Raw genomic sequence first — 20304 nt, 5'->3', positions numbered from 1 at the left:
CAAGGGATGCCGGGCACCAAAACAGGCCTGGGTGGGCACAAGGCTGGAGGAAGGTGCAGGAAGTGAAGGCGTGGCCACGGCCTGGTCAGTGAGGGACAGGGGGAGGCCGGCTGTGCACATGCAGGGCAGATGGGGAGGTTGAGGGAGGCATCAGGCCAGGGCTGGACATCAGCATCCTGTTGGCCCGAGTTTGGATGAGAAGGTGCGACAGAGCTTGAGAAGCTGTACTGGATTCAGGTCCCATCGCCAACTCTGGGACAGGACAGTGACAATGTTGTAAGGACAAGAGTAACTAAACCCAGAGTACGGGCAGCCACAGCGGGTAGCAGGGAAGGTGTTGGGGGAAAGGAGAGTATCATTCCCCAGGGTTGAGGAAAGGGACACCAACATAGGAAGTCCAGCTCCTGCTAGAATATTCCACCACAGGCCTGGGACTCTGGGAGAAAATCCAGAAGCCAGACACCAACAGAGATATATTCCACCAAAAACGGGCCTGCAGGGACCGGACTGCACTTTCCCTCAGTCCTGCTTTAAGAAAACTCTGGGAGAGCCCAGAACTAGGACACCGAGCAGGACAGCGGCCCACACGGACCAGGAACCAACAAAGCTGCGTTCCCCTCACCGGTGGCCCTGGACTCAGCGGCTTCCCAATGGGTCCTTAACCACGTGGCTACACGTGGGTATGGTTTCCTTCGCTCTTTCTCCTGGTAAAGCATGGGTGGACGAATGCCATATCGGGCCTGAGACCTAGGAAGAGGCCCCTCAAGACTCTTTTGGGTGCCTGGCAGGCCTGGAACCTGAATTCCAGCAGGGCACGCGACCTGTCCCCTGCTTGGGATCCTATCTTCCAGGCCCACAGAGGCTCACAGGTGTCCTAGTGAGCTTCTCAGGCTTACTCTGCATGAGTCACCTGGCGTATCTGGTGAAAACGTGGATTCTGACTCCGTAGGTCTGGGTTGGGACCAAGGGTCTGCATTCCCAACCTACCCAAAGCATCACTGCCATGACTCCCTTGCATTTGGGGGCAGAGGCGGGATGTCAGTCTGCATGGCTGAGTCCCATGGGGAGCAGTTCAACCTTCTGACCAGCGAGAACCAGCCACACAAGTACGGGGGCATTTGAGCCAAGGAGGGCCATGGCCAGTGCAAGTAGCCTTCCACCTCCCTCCTGAGACTGGTCCGTGGTATGGACATCATTTGATCCCTGGGTGATTCTCATGTGCAGTAAAGTTTTAGGACCTTATCTTTAAAAAGACACTTGACAAATCAAGCTGACAGTGGATCTGACGTGTACACGGGTAACCGCTGCCCCCTGTCTCAGGCCCTGGGAATCTTGTCCCTCATGGAAGTGTCCAGCGTTTATTGAGAACAGACCATGACCTCAATCCTCTTTGTCACTGGATTGTCACCTCAGCCCTGGGATGTGGATATCAGCGCTGTTGTCATTTTCTCTTTCTAGACAAGAAATGGGAGGGCTTGCTCTATAAACCTTGGTCACCCCTTGGGAGCTTTCCTCTCACGGCCCCTCCCAGCAAAGCCCTGCCCCGCCACAAACAACCGCCACCAAGACTGTGAGGTCCAAACTCACTGTTAACGAAGAAAGTCAGAGGGCAGGAAGGTTGGTTCCCTCAGGAAGCAGGCAGCACAGTTCTCAGCCTCGGACCGAGCCCACTGTAGGCAGAAGGGGCCCGCTCACGGCCCCTCCCAGCATCTCCTTGGTCCACAGCACAAGCTAAGCCCTGTGCAGATTCTAGGTCACTGGAGAGTGACCTGATTAAACACACAGGCTTATTCTTAGACACAGAACCCAATTAGGGCCCCTGGGCCGCCACTGCACACCAGCACAGCCCTGGAGATGACCTGAGTGATTCTTATTTTTCAGTAGCAGTTACTTGATTCTGATTAAAAGTAGTGCATGATCATGGGATGTTTGGAAAACAGAAAAAGTACAAAAAAGAAAGAGCTACCTAGAGATAAGCTGTTTCTGTTTACTTCTCCCCTGTGTTTGTGATACATGTTTACATACTTGACACAGGGGTGCAATGCTAATTCATATACTGTTAATGAAAAAACATATCAAATTATAAATGGCACGACCCCAAATTTGTTATTGAACCAGGATTGTCTTGTGGATATAGTTCTGTATCCTGTTTATTTCACTAAGTATTAAAACATTAATATCTGCCCCATCTCATTAAATATTCGGCTACTTGATTTTAATGGCTACGTAGTATCCACCACATAGAATAATGTGTATGCTGCTCCCCTGTGATGAGGTGTTTGCTTATACTGTTTCCAGCTTTTCAATAACTCTACCAGGAACCTCCCTGCATGTCTCTGATTTTCTCCAGCTAGATTTCTAAAAGTAAAAATTGTTAGTTCTCTCCTTAGACATTGCCAGATGACTTTCCCAACACCCAAAGCAACTGGCGCTGCCACCTGTATGGGATGTCGCAGTGCCAGTGGTATGTCTTGATTCCTGTAATAACAAGGAACTTCTTCACCAGTTGGTGTCGATCCGATCAACACAGGCCATGCTGGCAGGCACCTGCTCCCTGGGGCCATCAGGGCCTGAGCACAGCCCAGCACATCAGCTCCTATAAGGTTGGCTGCTGTAACGAGCAATGCTGGAATTTTAGGGGTTACAGTAAGCAGGTTTCTCTCTCACCCATGTTACTCAAAAGCTGTGTCAACTGTAGCTTTATTCCCAAAGTCTTCTTGTTCTGGGACCAGTTGAGGAACAGCCTATCTCCATTCTCATGACCAAGGATAAGGACATAGAGCAGAGCACCCACCCGGCTATCCATGCTTTGACATGACCTTGTTCCCACTCACTCCCATGGGCCGAGAGGCGATGTGGCCAGCAAGGGGAAGGGGTCCACACCTCCCACAGGACTCACGCAATCACATGGGGGTGAGGATCCCTCAGAGTGGGCAGAAAGTAATTGAAAACAAAAGCACAACCTAACAGCCACAAGTGTCCATCCCCATGCCCAGGTCCTGCCCCTGACATCAGGGGTACTCGTGGAAGCTCTGAGCCCTGGAAGCTGAAGTGCCTTTTGTGCAAATACAAGAAAAAAATGTATATATCTGCATGTGTGTTTATGTACCTATGTTTATAACTAGCTCCACTAATAGAAGTGAAAACATACTGTTAAATTATTAAAAAGCAAAAAAAGAGCCCTACATAAAATAGGCCACCATTTATTTTTAAGAGAACACATACGCATACACACAGTACATATAATTTATGCTTACACGTGCATGAAATAGTTCCAAAAAATCAGTGAGAAGCTGCTAACTGTGGCTGTTAGGAAAGTGAACTGTGGAATGGATGGTGGGGGCTAATGCTTGTTTTTCACTGTAGTCTCTTTTTTACAGTTTGAGTATTTTTCCTTGTTTATATTGCCTTTTCCAAAAATTTTTCAATTAAAAATTTTTAAATTGTCCTTCTCAATCCTTTCTGGCTTATGTCACTCCATCTCTCTGCCTGCTCTTCCTCCACTGGTTCCAGACTGGGACACTGAGAGCCTCAGAATGCAGACTTTCCAGAAAGCACCAGAAAACCCAGGAAAACAAATAACAATAAGTATAAAACAAAAAAGAAGAAAAAAGAGAACATTCATTCCCCAACAGGCTCAAGTGAAGTGGGATCCAAAGACAGGGCTGGATTTTCTTGCAGGGGACAGGAGTCTGTTCCTGGGACAGAGGTGGGGCAGCGGGCGGGGACAGCGAAAGCAGCCACACTAGCAAAGGACCAGTGGTCCCCCTGAGACAGGACCCTCAGACAACAGGGTTGCCTCTGTGCCCTGGCTGCCAGGCCCCTTTGTGCTCCAGAAAAGCTCCGTGTCCCCATGCCTCTGTGAACGAGTCGCTGTCAAATCTGAAGGACCCACAGGAACAGCAGCTGAAGTCGGAGGCCACAGGAGGGCACCGTTTCCGGAGCATGGGGGCATCCTGGGATCCCCAGGTGGTGTGGAGCTGGAGCTCAGACCCAGCCCGTCTGGGTGAACCTGGGGTCCACAGTGACCACGGCTTACCCAGCAGAGGCAAGTGGGGATGGTCCCTGCAAGTGGCCGTGGTGAGGCACTCACGGCTGGACGCATGTGAAGAGCTGGCTCACATGCCAGAGTGAGTGAAGAAGCACGACCTGCTAGCGACACATAGCAGTGAACGGGCACCCACTCTTCCTCTGCTCTTCCTCACAGAAGTCCCACTAGTGAGGGAGGGAGAAAAACCCTCTGTGACAAAGTCTTGTGCCTGGTTTAACACACTGCTGCACTGTCTTGAAACGTCCAGTGTCTGAAAAGGGATCTGCATTTTCACTTTGCTCTGGCCCCACATAGTGCAAGCTGCTTCTGGCTATAGATATTTCCTACTCATTTCACGTTCCTCTGTATCATCTGAGTCTTTTTCTTTCCATAATCATGTGTTATTTTTATGTTTCTAAAGCTGGAAATAATTGTTTGAAAAAGCAGTGTGTTGCATCCGGATACGTCAAAGCACCCACATAAGGAACCAGGTGACATGAAATGTGCGTCCAGCACAAGTACAGCCTTTGGAAGAGCAGGTGCTGGGGAGCTGGCATCTGCCAGGGTCAGCCTGGGCCTTAACTGGCAGGCTGTCGAGACTGCACACTTGTTTTACTTTTGAGTTTTTTATTTGGCGTCTCCTGATGTTACTTTATACTGCTTGTGCATTAAGTGACTATTTTTAACATGGTCTTAAAGAACCAGCAGAAACATCACCATGTTCTGTGGCTGACAGAAGGTGTAGGTGGGGGGTGCAGAGGGTGGGGACAGGGCCTGGGTAGAGAAAAAAGAGAGAGGTAAAACTCTGCACCTAGGAGATCCCAGTGGCCGCGAGGGTCACTTCAATGGGAGGGGGCTGAAAGGACCATCTCTTGCAAACTCAAAAACAAGAGAGAACTAAAGAGGTGGCAGGCAACGACAATGGAATACCACTCTGCCACAGAAACAAGAACACTGCTGACAGACACCACACCAAGTGAAAAGGCCAGACACCAAGGGACACACGCTGCCAGATAAAATCCACAGCAAGTTCTGGAAAATGGCAGGACTTCAGAGACAGAAGTGGAAGAGGGAGAGGGAACTTTGGGACACCAAAGGAATTCTCTCTCTAATTGAAGTGTATGCTGCTGGACATTTGTCGAAACCCATCACGTGCATATGTAAAATGGGTGTATTTTATCACATATGAAGTGTGCCTAAATAAAATGAGTCTTCAAGAAGCACAGGAAAAGGTCTAGGAAAAACCGAAAGTGTGGGCTGTGTGTACACAGTAATGCTTGGTGGCTTTACAGCTGAATGAGACAGAGGGTGCAGCCTGCTGCTGCCTGTTTGGATTCAGGACATGACCAGGCCCAGAGCTACCAGGCAAAGTTGGATAGGCCAGGTCGCCTCCCTCCCTGCCCCCTGCAACAAAGGACGAGACAGTCAGTCATCACACAACAGGGCCAGCTGCCCGGCCCAGGGCTTTAGCCTCTCCCTTAGGACAACACCAGGTAAGGGCTCTGGCCAGAGGTTCCATTTTAAAGATTTGAAATCTTGAATCACCCATCTGGGAAACAGACAAGCGACAGCATGAAAAGCCAACCAAGAAAATCAAAGTGATGGCTACAGTCAGCTCCATGTTCCAGCTCCCTGTGAGGCCTCTGCCCTGTGCACCCACGCCCAGGCCACCGACCTGACCTCTGCTCTGGGTGGGAGCAGAGGCCATGGGGGCCCTGGTCCTTGCCCTCATTTCATTGGCCTGCCCTTCCCTGGTGGGGCTTGAGCACAGCTCCCAGGGATTGCCATCAACACCTAACTTCAGGTGGCCTCCTGCTCATCCATCATAAAGAGGGGCGCGGTCAGGAGGGAGAGGCTGAGCGAGATCCAGCTCCTGGCCAATCCTGTGGGTATGCAACTGGATGAGGAAGGCTCTGCCTGGGCTGAGGGCCAGCCCATGTCCTTGCCAGGGACATTATGGCTGCAGGGATTTTGATGAGAAGACTCAGGAGCCCAAACCAGTGCGGCTACAGCTGGACTGTAAGGAAGCTGATAATGGCAACGGGTCACAGCAGCAGCCAGCATATATTTGCAGCCTTGGGGTTCATGGGGCGCTTTCATATAAACAATTACCTTGATTCCACAGCAGCTTTCAAGGCAGGAAACATATTACCCAGGCTCAGGCTCATGCTGTGAAATTTTCTACCAGTTCAGAAAAGCTTTGAAGACCGAACTGTTTGTTACTAAAGTCACCTACCATGTTTGGATCTTTGTGATGTTTGTGGGGACATCTGGAAGGTCTCCACGGCGGGTGGCAGAGCCAGGCTGATGTTGTGCCTTTCTGGTGACCCAGGCCCTTCTCTGTCCCGTTTACATTTTTGTCTGTGACCTAGGGGTCACAGATTTGCAGGTAGTTGCTTTCATTGTAATAAAGTTTCAGTAGAAAAATCCCCTAAATTCATAATCACATTGAATAGCCTCTCAGTTGGCTGTGCCTGGGGAAAATCAGCCTGTAAACCAAAGCTGGACAGCAGGACCCTGGCATGGGCGCCGTCTCTCTTAAGGCCAGCGCTGGGTCTGGGGGCAGTGGGGGGAAGACCTCCCAGAAATGCTGGGACATTGCACTGCCAGGGCACAGGGTGTTCCTATGATGATGTACAGACCATTGTCACCGGCGCACACTGTCGCCATATGATATTGACATGTTACACCTCTCTCTGCTATTCATTTGAAACCTCTTGGGGTAGGGGAGGATAAGGCCCACTGAGACCTGAAATGCAGCACAAATGACCCTATTAGTCCTCAAGGCCTCCAGGAAGATGCTGTCTGGGCAGCTTATCAGGGAGACCAGCCCACCCAGAACCCACACCCAGGCCTTCCTGTGGCTGTGAGATAACCTGAACTCCTCCACCAGCCCCTGTGGCCCCTCCCTGCTCTGAACCGCCCCCCACCCCATGCTGTCTGCTATATCACTGCACCAGGACTGGTCAGTGCTGTCCTCAGGCTGTAGACAGTAGGCATAATGGCAGGTCATCTAAGGGCACTGCAGGCCCCTCAGCCTCCCTTTCTCCATCTGTAAATGGGGGAATGCCCTCACTATGTTGTAGGGCTGGGCTACATGGTCCAGACGGTGGCCCCCGGTCACCTGTGGTTCTGAGGACCAGGGTGTGGCTGGCCCAAATCAAAAAGCGCTCTGAGATACCAAAAGCACACAAGATACCCAAGACGTGATGCCAAAAACAAACATTAAGTCTCTAATAGTTTTTGATTATGTGCTGAAACCTTATTTTTTACATATGGGCTAAATCTAATATATTATTAAAATCAATGTCCCATGTCTTTACTTTTTAAAATGTGGCTTCCAGAAAAATCACAGCTACATGTAGCTTGTCTTGCATTTCTGTGGGGCAGCGCTAATTTAGGAAACAGGAAGGCCAGGTGCAGGGCTATGCCAGTCAGTGACAGCCACCGCAGCCTGTTCTCCTGTCCCCTCCCCTCTGCTTGAATGCAGGCTCCTCAAGGGGCTTGCCAATCCGGCAAACCTACACATCTTGGAGTTTTTTAGCTGAAAGGACCTGGTGGTCCAAATTCCCCACACCGAGACCTGGAGCAGGCGCGTGCCATCCCCTGGCAGTCAATCAGCAAAATAATCCCGTCCCCAGGAGCTTGGGGACTTTACCATTCCAGCAGCTACTCCAAAATGTCTTCTTAAAATTAGCTCTTCTTTGATGAACTGCTTGTTTCTGTCACTCAGACTTCCTCTGCCCAAGGAGGGCCGGGTCCTGCTCTGCACAAAGGTCCTGGGGCCAGCGGTACCCAGTTAGAATGCTTGGTGCCGCCCTCCCACTCTTCACCTGTGATGACCTGGGCACAGAGGCCTGTGAGGGAGCAGACAAGTCTCATGTGGATGAATCACCTGCCAGAAACTCGAGGCTTGCACGGCCAACTGTGGATGCACAGAAGGGTGAAGTTTGGGCTCATACCCACAGGGCTTGTCAGCAGATGGGTCAAGGGCGGGACCATGCAGCGACCTCACATGCCACTGCAAGTAGGTCGTGTCTGCTCTGGGACTGTGTGGGAAGATGCAGCAAACCTTCGTCACTGCACTTTGGCTGAGCATTAACTTCATCAGCTTATGTCTTGCTCTCCCAATCCCTGTGTAGTCATCGCAGAAGACACTCAACCTTACTGGTCCATTAAGCTGGGAAAGGACAAGAGAGCTGAGTATGCTCTGGGTCCAGGGAGGCACACCTCATGTCCAGAAGCCCATGCTGGGGGCCAGGCAGACACACTCTGCCCAGGGCAGATAGGAGAAAAGGGGCCTCACAGGACCTGGAGGCCACATCCCCAGGATCATCAGTGAAACACAAAGGGAGGCGCTTCAGGGCACAGACACGGGAAAAGGAAGCAGCATTCTGGGCCACCAGCACCAAGTAGGGTGGGGGACAGACCATGGTACTTATGGGGGATTCAGGCCCCCAGAAAGGTCAGCCTGTTAAGCCCAGCTGACCTGCTCCTGTCTGGTCCGAAGTTAAAGATGGGGCCCCCAGATGCATGGTTCCCTTTGGGTTGTGGCGATAACCATATGGAAGAATATTCCTTGCCCAGACCCCAGCAAGAGTCCCAAGAGTTACTGTGATGAGGGCATACTTGCTTACACATCCGTCCTGGTGGAGGCAGGATTGGCTCAGAGCCAAAATTCCTGAAGTCCCCCCAGAACCCAAGGCTGCTGAGATGTCACAGGTACCCACTGCGCCAGGCTTTCTGCAGGACCTCAAAATCTGGGGAGAAGTACCTGTGTCTCTAGAGGGACTTGCCTTACGCCTTAGACTCGTAACACCACTGGTCTTTCCGGCATCCTTGTCGCTTCTTCCCAAGCTCAGGATTCGAAACCCCATCAGCCCTATGTGAGACCATAGAAATGACAAGGATGCAGGCTTAGGAAGTGCCCATGCCCCACGGCAGGAACTGGAAGCCCCTGCCGTACAGAGCTAGCCCCCAATGAAGGCACAGCTAAGTCACGAAGCCACATTAACAGTGCTGTGTCTGGGGAACGATTTGTGGCTGTTATAGGAAAAAGTGCCCCAGCGATATGGGCTGGCCCTCCATGGCTGCTGTGCCTCCCAAGACACAGGGTGGTCCCTCGATGCCAGGAGAGCTGCCTGGAGTAACCAAGCAAGGAAGCAGCAGTGGCGTTGTCCCTGCAGCCCTGCAAAGCTGATGCTGGACACAAACCTGCCTCCAAACACATTCCCGCCAGCGTATCCCCGCAGTCTCGTGTCATCACAGAGACCAGGGGCAAGCTGGCAGAGTGCTGCAGGGCAGGTGAGGCACCCCTTGCACAGGGGTGGGGACAGACCAATGCCCAGCCATCAAGGGCCCCACAGTCCAAGGACACCAGAGCCAGTTGTTCAGGATGGCAGCACTATGGCCGTCCTCATGGTTCATTCTGCCTGCCCTGAGTTGAGCTGTTTGGCCCACACCCAACCTTGGCTCTGTGAACGTGAGCACAAGCCCCAGCACGGACACCCCGCAAACGGGCAGCAGAGGCTTTCCACAGTTGGAGTCTTCAAACACGATTCTGTGACATCTGGTGATGTGGGACGCCAGTCCCCTGACCTCCACCTAGCTGCAGGCTCAGCCCGCATTACATCTTAACGGCCCAAACTCAGCAGCCTGAAGCCAGCGGTCCATGTGCTCAGAAGGTGGGGGTGGGAAACTTGAGGGGGTCTCAGCCTGACAGCTCATCTTTGTGCTATGGCATCAGCTGAGCTGTCATAGTGGGGCTGGGACAGCGGATGGCCAGTAAGACTTGCCCATGGCTAGCATACGGTGCTGTCAGTGAGGGCCTGGTCCCTCTCTGTCAGTCCATGTGGGCTGCCCCACAACACAGCAGCCTCCGTCTGTAAAGATGGCCTCATGGGCCTTCCCTGATGCAATGCCTCCTCTGTGGCAGTCCATCCTATTTGCAGATCTGAAGCCTGTCAAAACCACGAGCTGCTACCACAAGCTCCTCAGGGTCCACGAACCCGAGATGCCTGCACCAGCTGAGTTGCAGCCCTGCCCTGGGGGCCTGTCGGCCTCATGGGTCCTCTCCAAACTCCTGAAGTTTTGCACCAACCTCTTGTCTGTTTCCCTAGCCCCAGCAGCAGCTGCTTGCACAACACCTTGGGTGGCTTTAGGCCACTTCAGTTTCTTGGTTAACACTTGCCACCTTGTCAACAATTCTGATGAAGTTTGCTGTGAAACACATGAGTTCTGTTTTCTAATTGGATTCAGAAGCGGAGGCTCACATCCTACCCTCTGGCCTGTAGCTTCTCTCTCTTGAAGGCATTGGGACTCCCAGTGATCCAACTTAACTTTCCAAAAAAAGACAGGTGACACCTTTGGGTCCTTGGGTCTTAAGGTGATGATCACACAGTGAAGATGGAGCCCGTCTTCCCATCCTGGTGACTGTGGGGGCACCATCACAGCACTTGGGCTTCTTTCACTTGAGGGAAATAAAATTTCTTCTGTTTTTGGTATTTCTGCCGTTCGATTTAACATAATCATACTTTACATAGTGTCTTATGAACTTTTCTTCAAAGGCAACCCTTCAAAATTAAATCCTTCACTTTGGATTTAAGAGACAGGGAATCGTGAAGGAATGTTATTTGTCACATCTCAGCCGAAGACAGTGCCTAGGGAATCGGTGACAAAGTATCACTGGGTCAAAGGTGCCTGCATTTGTTTGATGAGATCAGTTACCAACACTATTTATGAAGTGTCAGGCACTGCTCGCTTTACTGCATTACTGTCCTTAATCTTCAGGAAAATGTGGTGACACAGCACTGTTATTTACTATCACCAGTCTTTGGAAAAGATAACTGAGGCTGAGACTCCATACCTGCAGGATACACAGCTAGTATGGGGCACAGCTGGGGTTACAACCCAGACCAGGCTGGCTCCAAAGCTTATGTTTCTGACCACTGCACGAACCAGACGCAAGAGGCAGCTACCGCCTACAAGATGTCTGGGTCCAGTGGAAACTGTGAATTTATAGTCTTCTCTGCCAGTGATTCTTCGTGGACATGACAGAACCACTCTAAGAGAAACTCTATACTTGCAGTGGACAGTGTCCCCAGAAAACTAGTGAGGACACCACATCGAGGCTGATGCTGAGCCTGCGAGCAGCCATGGTCTTAGCTAAAAGACAACATCTCGTTCCACATCAATAGGGCAGGCACACAAGGCCCATTACGTGACTGTCCCAGTAACAGCGGTATTGACTAGTATTCTTAGAACCTGGCCCCCAAAATTTATAACTGAAGTTAAACTTAACAGAGGACCCCAGAACAAGGCATCAGATCAAGAAGCAATGGGTGTCACAGGCAAAGCCTGAGCTCTAACGCTCTCATGCATGGCAAGGCCTCCCAGGATTCGCAAAGTCTATCGTCCTCTGTGAGGAACCAAAAAGTGCTATTACACTTTATGAACTGAAATGGCAACTCAGCTGCCGGCTAGTATTTTGCAAAGCGGGACACAGTGTGCTGAAAATTATGTTTTTCCAATTAGCACAGTGGGAAACACTGCTGAGGCATTCGGCTCAAGCCTGCAATTAGGGAGCGTTTGTCGCTTCTGGAAATAGCACGAAGGGGAGGTGGAAGCCTGCCATCTAGGTCTCCACAGTCACACCAGGGAGCCTTCCCCAAAAAGTACCCATCCTGCTTCCATGGACAGGCAGCACCCTGCCCACAGTCTGGTCAGGGAACATGCAGCAGTCTGGCATGCCATCTGACCCTGGTCAGCAGCAACAGTGCTTCGTTTTTAGTTGGCATTTTAAAAATCAAAGAATAGTCTCGAAATTCTCCGTCTGTCACAGAAGTAGCAGCCTGGTTGGACACCTTAGCAGCGTCCCACTAGCTGATCCCTTCCACCTGTTCAGACACCTGTGTCCCAGGTGAACTGGGGATGGTCCAGGGTGAGGTCTCCCGTATGGAGGCGAAGAACAGTGCTGGAGACGCAGCTCATACAGCGCACGTGCGCCGAGGAGCCTGATCGAACCAGGAGGCACCACAACAGGTCATGGCAGAGAAAACCAGCAAAAAAACAAACCCTTCCATTTCCTGCCAGTTTGGAAACAAACCAGTGAAAAGCTAAACCTGGCCGGTAGACGGGCCAGCCTGCGAGGAGATGCGTGCACGCTGGTGCCACATCGCTCCGGCTCTCAGCTGCTGCGGCAGGTCCCCTGGTGGCTCAGCACCGAGCCAAGGGCTGTACCAAGGGACAAGCAGCTTCATCTCTCTGGAGTCTGCGTGTGTGCACGTGCTCCCACGTGCACACGTATGTGCATATATGCACAGGCAAAATGCCCAAAAAGTGCAAGCCAGTGAGTTACCTTTGGGAAACGAGACTGGGCAAGATTCTTTCACTCTTGACCTTCTATGCTTAATTGTTCAAAAAATTTTCAATATAAGCATTCCAGTAACCCTCAACTCCCTCTGAAAGCGCACCAAAGTGGAAGTAACAGACCACTGTAGAGACAGTCAACCACCAAGGAGACAAAACCAAGACAGTGGAAAACAGACAGCACATGGGGACAAGGGGCCAGCCCGAGACGGCCAAGGCCACTGAAGCCTCTAAATAAGAGAACAGGTCCCTCCAGAAGGGACACAACAAGGAGGGTAAACCAGAAATGCTGGTAGTGCAGGAAGTACTCAGGGCACCCTGGGATGACATTTAAAACCAAAGCACTATCTTTTATACAAATCCTCAAGTGTTATACAGGTGAGGTGACCTGTTTGGTTTAAAATACTGCAGTGAAAACTTTAGCGTGTGAGGGAGAGGCTGGAAATGGGGGCCAAACGCCACCTGCAGCTGGAGCAGGGCAGTGGGCACCTGGGCGTTTCTGGATGTACCTGAAATCCCCATAATGAAATGTTTCTAAGCGGCAGACTCTGTGCCCACACTGCAGTCATGTGTTACCTCCATGTGGCATTAGACTGGAAGTTTCCAAAGGGCACAATGGAAGGCCCACTGAGTAGTAAACAGCAAACAGAGCTGAGGGCAGGAAATACACAGGCCACCCTTACTTGGACTGTTGATGCGGGTCCAGACATGACCGTGCCAGGCGACTTGGTAATCTACAGGGGACATGGGTGTCCCATATACTTTAAAATTTTTGTCAAAACATTAAAAACTGTTTTGTCAAAATGTTATAAACGTGTTCAGAAATCAGAAAATAGTAATGACTACTTTAGTCCACTGTGATTTAAAACAGGGTTCCCCAACCCCTAGGCTGGTACTGATCCATAGCCTGTTAGGAACCGGGCTGCATGGCAGGAGGTGAGCAGCGGCAAAGTGAGCAAAGCTTCATCTGTATTTGTAACCACTTCCCATCACCAGCATCACCACCTCACCTCCATCTCAGATCATCAGGTGTTATATTCTCATAGAAGCACTGGTCCCTGGTGCCAAAAAGGTTGGGGATCACTGAGTTAAAACATTAGAAACACTGAGATCAAATGGTTTTGGGATAGGCTTCCAATGCATCTTTTTTTCAGTGTTTGAATCATCTCCAAGGAGTCCCTGCACGTGAAATTGGCCACCAATCCCTCTGGGACATCTGCACCCTTTCCATCACAATCATTTTCCCCACTCAAGCTGACAAGGTCACCTGTACCAAGCTCCCCAAGACAGTGGCCCGGCCTTCCCACATCTCACACAACTCAGCTTCCGTTCACTCGGAACCTGCAACACAATTTGCGGTGAGTTTCTGCCACACCACATGTCCCCGTCACTTTCTGCCATGATATGCTCCTGTCTTTCAAATCTCAGCTAGAGCTAGGGAAACTACAATCTCCAGCTGTAGCCTTAGCAGCCTATCCAAAAGTCCATGAAAAGTCGAAATCACATCTTTGTCCAGTGGCTGGATCACCAAAAGCTATTTGATGGTAAAAATCGAGTTTTCGCTTTTGTTCAAGCCCCTTCACCAGCGGTGCTTAAGACTCTTCCTGCTTTCTGTCCGCCACTGGGAGTAAGGAGGTGACAACAAGCTCTGTCATCTGTGAACTGAACAGCAGACACACAGCATCAGCCACCAACTTCCAAAGACGTGGCCTGGCAGCCACGGACACGGATGGCAGCAGTCCTCTGTAAAGTACCTTGTGGATAGAACTAGCATTAGAGTTTGTACTTCACACAAGCACCACCCGTTAACCACACACCACAGCAACAGATATTTAAACAGTGTTGGGGGGTAGGCTGAATTATTTTCTGGATGTGGTATCGAATTCATGCCACAAAGCAACTGCCTGTGCTGAGAACAGTGCACTCCTGAGCCCCGAGCCAGGTTTACACCTGATTCTTTTGTGAACCCCCCAAGAAAGAGCTGGCCAGATCACCCCAGCTCTTGACCTCAGGACTGACACCTCAGACCAGGCAGGTCACTGCTAAGGGCCCTGCGTACTGCAGGGCGTTTATTGCAACATCTCTGGCCACTAGCAACCCCAACCGTGACAACCAAAAGTCACAGTACTGCCTCACATTCCAGGGGGCAGGGAGAGCAAAAACCACCTCCAGTTGAGAACCACCGTTTCCCGAGTGCCATCCACATCCTGAACTTCCCACCAGCATTTCAGTCTCTTAAATATGAGATGACAGAAGAGCACCAGGCAGGCGAGGAAGGCCTTTGGCATGGCAGAGACTATAGTAAAAGACCAGAGTAAAAAAGATGAAGTATTCTATTCTAACAAATTAAAATTATCATTAATATTTTCAAAGAGATATTGATTACATCCATAAAACAGGATGCTATTTTTTTTGTTTTTGGAAATTAGAAAGGAGCAGAAGTTTTAGCAGCAGGATCAGACAACGGAGTTGAGGACATCTCTCAAAAAAAGACTAGGTCAGAGAAAGAGAAAAACGTGTTGAGTAAAAAACTGGGAAATTAGAGGACCGATTCAATAGCTTAGATAGCTCAAAAAAGAAAATGAAAAAGAGAAGGTGTGGAGACATCAAAGCAACTCAGGGCCTTCCCAGAACCGGGGGTGTGACTCGGGGCGAAGTGCTCCGTCTGCTCAAAGACATAGCAGTTCTTAGCCATCTCACGCCCACCTCTCGGGAGCGAACATCCCGCCAGCTTCTCCCAACGGGGAGCACTCTGAGGGGTGAACTCAAATCTAGACTCCACACTTGAACCATCAACTAAACATGAAGATGGAGTTAAAACACGGAAATCCTCTCCTATGCTTTCTTGGGAAACTGCCCTCTGGCGCTCTCCACCAACAGCAGGCGTTAAACCAAGAAACATGGAAGACACAGACCGCAGGAGACAGGACACCCAACAAGTAGGCTAAGGAACCTCCAAAGTGACACAAGGCTCTGGGATGCAGTTGCTCAGCCCCGTCCACACCTGTGCACGAGGCCCCAACCGGTCGAGACTATTCCCGCTGCTTCTGATAATCCTGAGATGAAATCAGACAGCCAGTGGCATTTCAGGGTGGGTTAGTGACCAGCATGAAAAAAAGACAACATACTGCAGTAAAAGACCTGTGGGGTGAAGTGACCGCGCATGCTCGCTGTGTGACTCAGCAGCTCGGTGCTAACACCAGGACATGGATCTTCCCAAAGGCAGGCCCCTCTGACACAGTAAAAGGCCAGGCCTTAAGGTCTGCATCCCCTAGGAGTGGGAAGCTTGTACCGATGCCATGTGGACACAGGGTGCCGCCAGGACTGAAGGGGCTGGAAGGCCCGTTGTATCACCCCGGCCAATCACAGGGAAGATCACAGGGTCTGGGCCATGTTAGGCCACATGGTTCCAGCAAAAAAAGCTGAAACTCAGAGGGTCTGCGCAGAACCCTCAGCTCAGAGCATGGTGCCAGGTTCCACTTGACTATAGTCCTCTCCCTCTTGTGAAGCCACAAGGTGCATCCAGCGAGCCCTGAAGGCTGAAAATGATGTCCACTCCCTGATAACAAACTCCCTGAAAGCGACAGATGTCCTCTAACCTGTTTCATCAGCTGTAAAGTAAGGGCCAGACCCACTGCAGGTGTCGACGACTCCACGTGCATAAGCTGAGTATAGGCCCGACGTAAATAGGAGACTCTACAGCGTGCCCTGACCTCAGCCCTTGGGCATAGGCCAGGCAGGCAGAGCCTTGCCCTGTTACAGGCTGGCTGCCAAAGAGCACCTTCCTAACACCAACTCTCAGGACAAGAACTGTCATGTAGTTTGCAAAGCAACACACTTCCCGCAAACTGTGCTGACCAGGAGTAAGAGATAGTAGTTGAGACCAACACTGAGGATTTTTAAATAAAGCTGAGCCCCACACACACACCGCCCCCCACCCATCTGAGCAACCACAGAGCTAGAAACAATTGCAAGCCAGTCCATTCGCACAGGAAAACTGCGGCTGTTGAAACCGGTGAGTGTATCTGTGTGTGCCACTGTGAGAATGTCGAGGTTCTGCTGCTGCAAGAAAAGCTGCCAGTGCTACACAGTCCCCACCAAAGGACCGCGATGGGGGGAGTGGGGACCTGAAGCTGGTGCAGTCCCTACTGGGTGAGATACCCCGTCTCCTAAGAACATGAGGCTGACCAGTCAGGAGCCCAAATGCTTCCAATATGAATAAACACCAGGAGAATGCAGTTTCTAAAAACTGTAGATCTTTTATTGAGTGAAGAGGTAGACAGATGGACATGGCAGGCCGGCGCATCTAGCCTGCTCGAGCTCACACCCGCCTCCTCCTCCACCCGCTCGGCCAGGAACCAGGACCACCAGGCTGCAGCAGACTTTCATCTCGCTGCCCCACGGCACTGTCAGGACTGCTGGCAGAGTCACAATGCCCTGTCATTGCACCCAAGAACACTGCCCCCAAGTTCCCAAGGATGCCAGCAGAGCCTGCCCCCATTGACAGGAGGCAGGGCGATGTGACTGCTTCTCTACGACTACAGGAAAGTTTCAGGCATATTTTTGTTAAGTCCTGTGCGTGTGCAGCAGAAACTGGTGATATCACCAAGCAGAGCACTGTCATACGGCTCTGAATGGTGTTTTTAAAAAAAAAAAATCACAAATTATCTTTAGAGACAACATCAAAACACAATGGAATGGAAGCTGGATACAAAAAGTAGAGAAGTATGTACAGGAAGTCACAGCCAATGGGAACCAGTATAAACCTGGCTATTTAGCTAATTTTGAGACACATGGTATTAAGCACAAAAGCAATTGCAGCACGAGCAACACCTCCTCCCACAGCTCCCACACCTTAGAGACTGTCCTGAGGCCTTCTGAAACCCTCGTCACCCCTCAAAGGTGCGGAATGCAAGGTGGCCCAGCATGGACACGGTTCCCGCCTCGACCTCAGGCCTACAGGATGGCATACTTGAAGACCGCCATGATGGCAGCGCTGATGACACCGGAAATGGGGACCGTGACAAACCAGGCCACGAAGATGTTGCGGAAGAGCCGCCAGTCAACAGCCTTTTTGGACCGAAGCCAGCCGACGGACACGACCGAGCCCACCTAGGAGAGAGCGGGGCGGGAACCCGTCACAAGGGCAGTGGTGCTGAAGTAGAGATGCATGGCTTCACAGACATGGGGGCCCAGACTGCCAACCAAGTGCTCATGGGAAGAGGAAGTAACATAAAAGCCAGTCCTCAAGTCTGCATGGACTGGGGTGAAGCACAATAGAAAGAACACCTCCTTCCCCTTCCGAGCTACAGGGATTAAATGAAATGTACCAGAAACTATTAGTTGCTTTAACAGCAAGTCACTTTAAGTTGTAGGTTTTCCAAAGATCATTCTAGAAAAAGCTTGATATTAGATTTCATAGCCAATCACTCCAGGCCCCACAATGAGCCAATTTACACTCCACCTCAGGCAGCATTTCTTCCTCCCCCGAGGTGACCACATGGTCACTAAGCAACCTTAGGACACAGCCCCATTTCTTAGACCTTCAGTCCCGAGAGGCTCTGAGCCTCTATGTTCTTATAGTCACTTGTCCTGAATGTGTGGACTCAACGCCCCACTGCATAAACTTTCTAAACCAAAGCTTCGAAGAAAAAACCTCATGTCACAAACCATCCAAAGGGCATGGCGCATGACATCACTCACTTTACAGTGCGTTGTGCTGATGGGCAGGCCAATGTTGGATGCAATCACCACTGTGAGGGCAGATGCCAGCTCAATGCTGAAGCCACTGCGGACACAAACAGGTGACTTGTCAAGAATGACATCTGGGTTTCTGATGAGCTGATGCCACCCCAAAGTCAAAGCTGTCTCGCTGCCCCACGTGGTAACAAAGCCCCCACTTCATCTGCTAGAGCGCTAGGAGCCCACTCCATTTAGGCCACGGCTGCCCTGCTCCCTCTTCTCTAGCATTGGAGGTTTAAGGTTTCTGGAAGCCCAGGAGTTTACTAAAGTTTAAATGTCAGTCTCGGCTCCCAAGTAAAACACATAAAGGCCAAGTACACATAATTCGTTCTTGGCACACCCTTCCTTAGAATAAGTGACTGTGCTCTGAGGCCACTGGAGTTAAATCCGTGAATGCCTGACAGACAACGCCTGAGGGCCAGACAGGAAGTAGTAACTGAAGTTCACAGCACCAAGGACAGCGTGAGGACCCATAACCCAACCTGAGCTGAGGCTGTGTGTGCAGGCGGCTCACCTGGAGGGCGTGATTGGTGTCAGGTCCTTGCCCATGGTCTGGATGACTCTCCGGCCCCACACCCACAGGCCGGCGCAGATGCCCACGCCGCCATACAGCAGCAGCCATATTGGGGTTGCTACTTTTGAAGACACATCTCCTGTGTCATAAACCAGATACAGAGCAACCAGAGGGCCGATGGCATTACTGAAAGAAAACAAAGGCAAGGATAGTGTTTCAGCACGACTAGAACCTGGTCAGCTCCGGTTTGCCAAGCAACTTGCTAATTATCTCAGTGATGCTCAAAGCTCACCTGGCAAACAGGTCTGTATCACAGGGAATGAACAGTCCCACACGCACAAGAGAAGGCAAAGGCGCTCATCAGTGGACGCCATACGCGCAACCCCAGTGTCCCCACAGGGAGACCACGAGTTTACAAAGCACACAACCAAGGCCGCAGCCTACGAGCCCCTCCCATGGGCACGTTGTGCTCCCTCTCCCACAGCCAGCAGGTGTGGGTGAAGAACCGGTCCTGCCTAGACAAAGGCCCCTCTGAAAGAGGTCTGTGAGGTGGAAGACATGCCCTGTACTCACTCTAGGGAGAAAGACTTCACTGCCCCTTCCGTTGTCAAGTCTACCCTCTCATCCCACCAGACCACTTGGGGTCCCGTGTGGGAGCCCCGTGGCCACAAGCACAGCCGCATGGAGGGCAAGAGGCATGAGAACAGAACGAGCAACACGAGAGCCCAGGTCACCAACCTGACGTCATTGCCTCCGTGGGCGAAGGACCCAAAGCAAGCCGTGAGGATCTGCAGGAACTGGAAGAGGAGAGAAACCTCTGGCTTATCCTGGTCGTTCCACTCCTCCAGAGAGCCGCTGCTTCCCTTTCTGATCCCCAGAGCTGTCTCGGCATCGGTGCCCACGTCCACCTCAGAGGCCGAGTGGAGGTCGGCCACAGCATTGCAGTAGCTGGTGTAGCTATCCATGCGGGCCCGCTTCCTGCTGTCTGCACCTGGCCACGTCGGCTTCTCGATCTCCTCACCCTTTGGCTCGCCATCCCGGCCACGGAGCGAGTCCAGAGGCATGCCGCAGATGGCCATAGTGTAGGAAGTGTAGCTGTTGTTGCGCCTCAGGGGCCTGTCCCCGGAGTCCCCCATGCAGTCGCCCACCTTGGCGAGATGCAGCTTGTGCAGCAGCTCCTTGTACAGGCCCGAGTCCTTATGCACAGTGTGGTACTGGGAGTGGCCACTGACGGCCAGCTGGCTGCTGACAGCCTGGCTGAGCTGGACCAGGTTCCCGCTGGGCAGCTGCACCGCACCTGGCAAGACCCAGGAGGACACTCAGCACCAAGTCCCCAGGTGGCCCCAGCAGCACGCGTGCCAAGCAGTCCCACTCACCATTCCCAGTGCCATCCACGCTGGTCTCCTCCTTCAGGTCCAGGCTAGGGAGCCGCTGGCACTCCGGCACCTCCTCTAAGTCCCCCAGCTTGAAGGACACGGTCCTCTCCTCCACCACAGCCCGCAAGGGCACGGTGGCAGGCCCTGTCTCAGGAGCAGGGCTCTGGGATTCGACATCACCAAGAGACAATTTTGCTTCTTCGTGGTCTTCCTTCAAGTTTTTCTTCTTCTCCATTAACGGGCTTTCTGAAGGACTGCACTTGATTTCTCCTAAA

At 51.6% G+C, this 20304-nt stretch overlaps 1 protein-coding gene and 1 long non-coding RNA gene across 2 annotated transcripts in view; both read right to left on the bottom strand.

Moving 5' to 3' along the window:
* Nucleotides 1-2132: 2132 nt before the first annotated feature.
* On the bottom strand, nucleotides 2133-14291 carry LOC120610313 (uncharacterized). The gene is made up of 2 exons (XR_005654911.1): nucleotides 7926-14291; nucleotides 2133-7809 (listed from the first exon to the last, which is right to left on the bottom strand). It is a non-coding gene; the product is annotated as an uncharacterized LOC120610313 (long non-coding RNA).
* A 2340-nt stretch (nucleotides 14292-16631) lies between these two features.
* The window catches only part of SLC20A1 (solute carrier family 20 member 1), a 13855-nt gene continuing 10182 nt past the window's right edge, over nucleotides 16632-20304 (bottom strand). Inside the window, exons 7-11 of the mRNA XM_039872623.1 lie at nucleotides 20030-20299; nucleotides 19392-19950; nucleotides 18654-18839; nucleotides 18101-18185; nucleotides 16632-17509 (exon numbers count right to left, since the gene is read on the bottom strand). Coding sequence (XP_039728557.1) covers nucleotides 17354-17509; nucleotides 18101-18185; nucleotides 18654-18839; nucleotides 19392-19950; nucleotides 20030-20299 — 1256 coding nt within the window. The 3' untranslated portion in view covers nucleotides 16632-17353. The remainder of the gene's footprint in view (nucleotides 17510-18100; nucleotides 18186-18653; nucleotides 18840-19391; nucleotides 19951-20029; nucleotides 20300-20304) is intronic.

The sequence above is a fragment of the Pteropus medius genome, unplaced genomic scaffold, assembly GCF_902729225.1.
Source record: "Pteropus medius unplaced genomic scaffold, Ma_sr-lr_union100, whole genome shotgun sequence".
NCBI classification, from domain to species: Eukaryota; Metazoa; Chordata; class Mammalia; order Chiroptera; family Pteropodidae; genus Pteropus; species Pteropus medius.
Note: the sequence above shows the minus strand (reverse complement) of the source record. Positions and strands in the feature narration are given on the sequence as shown.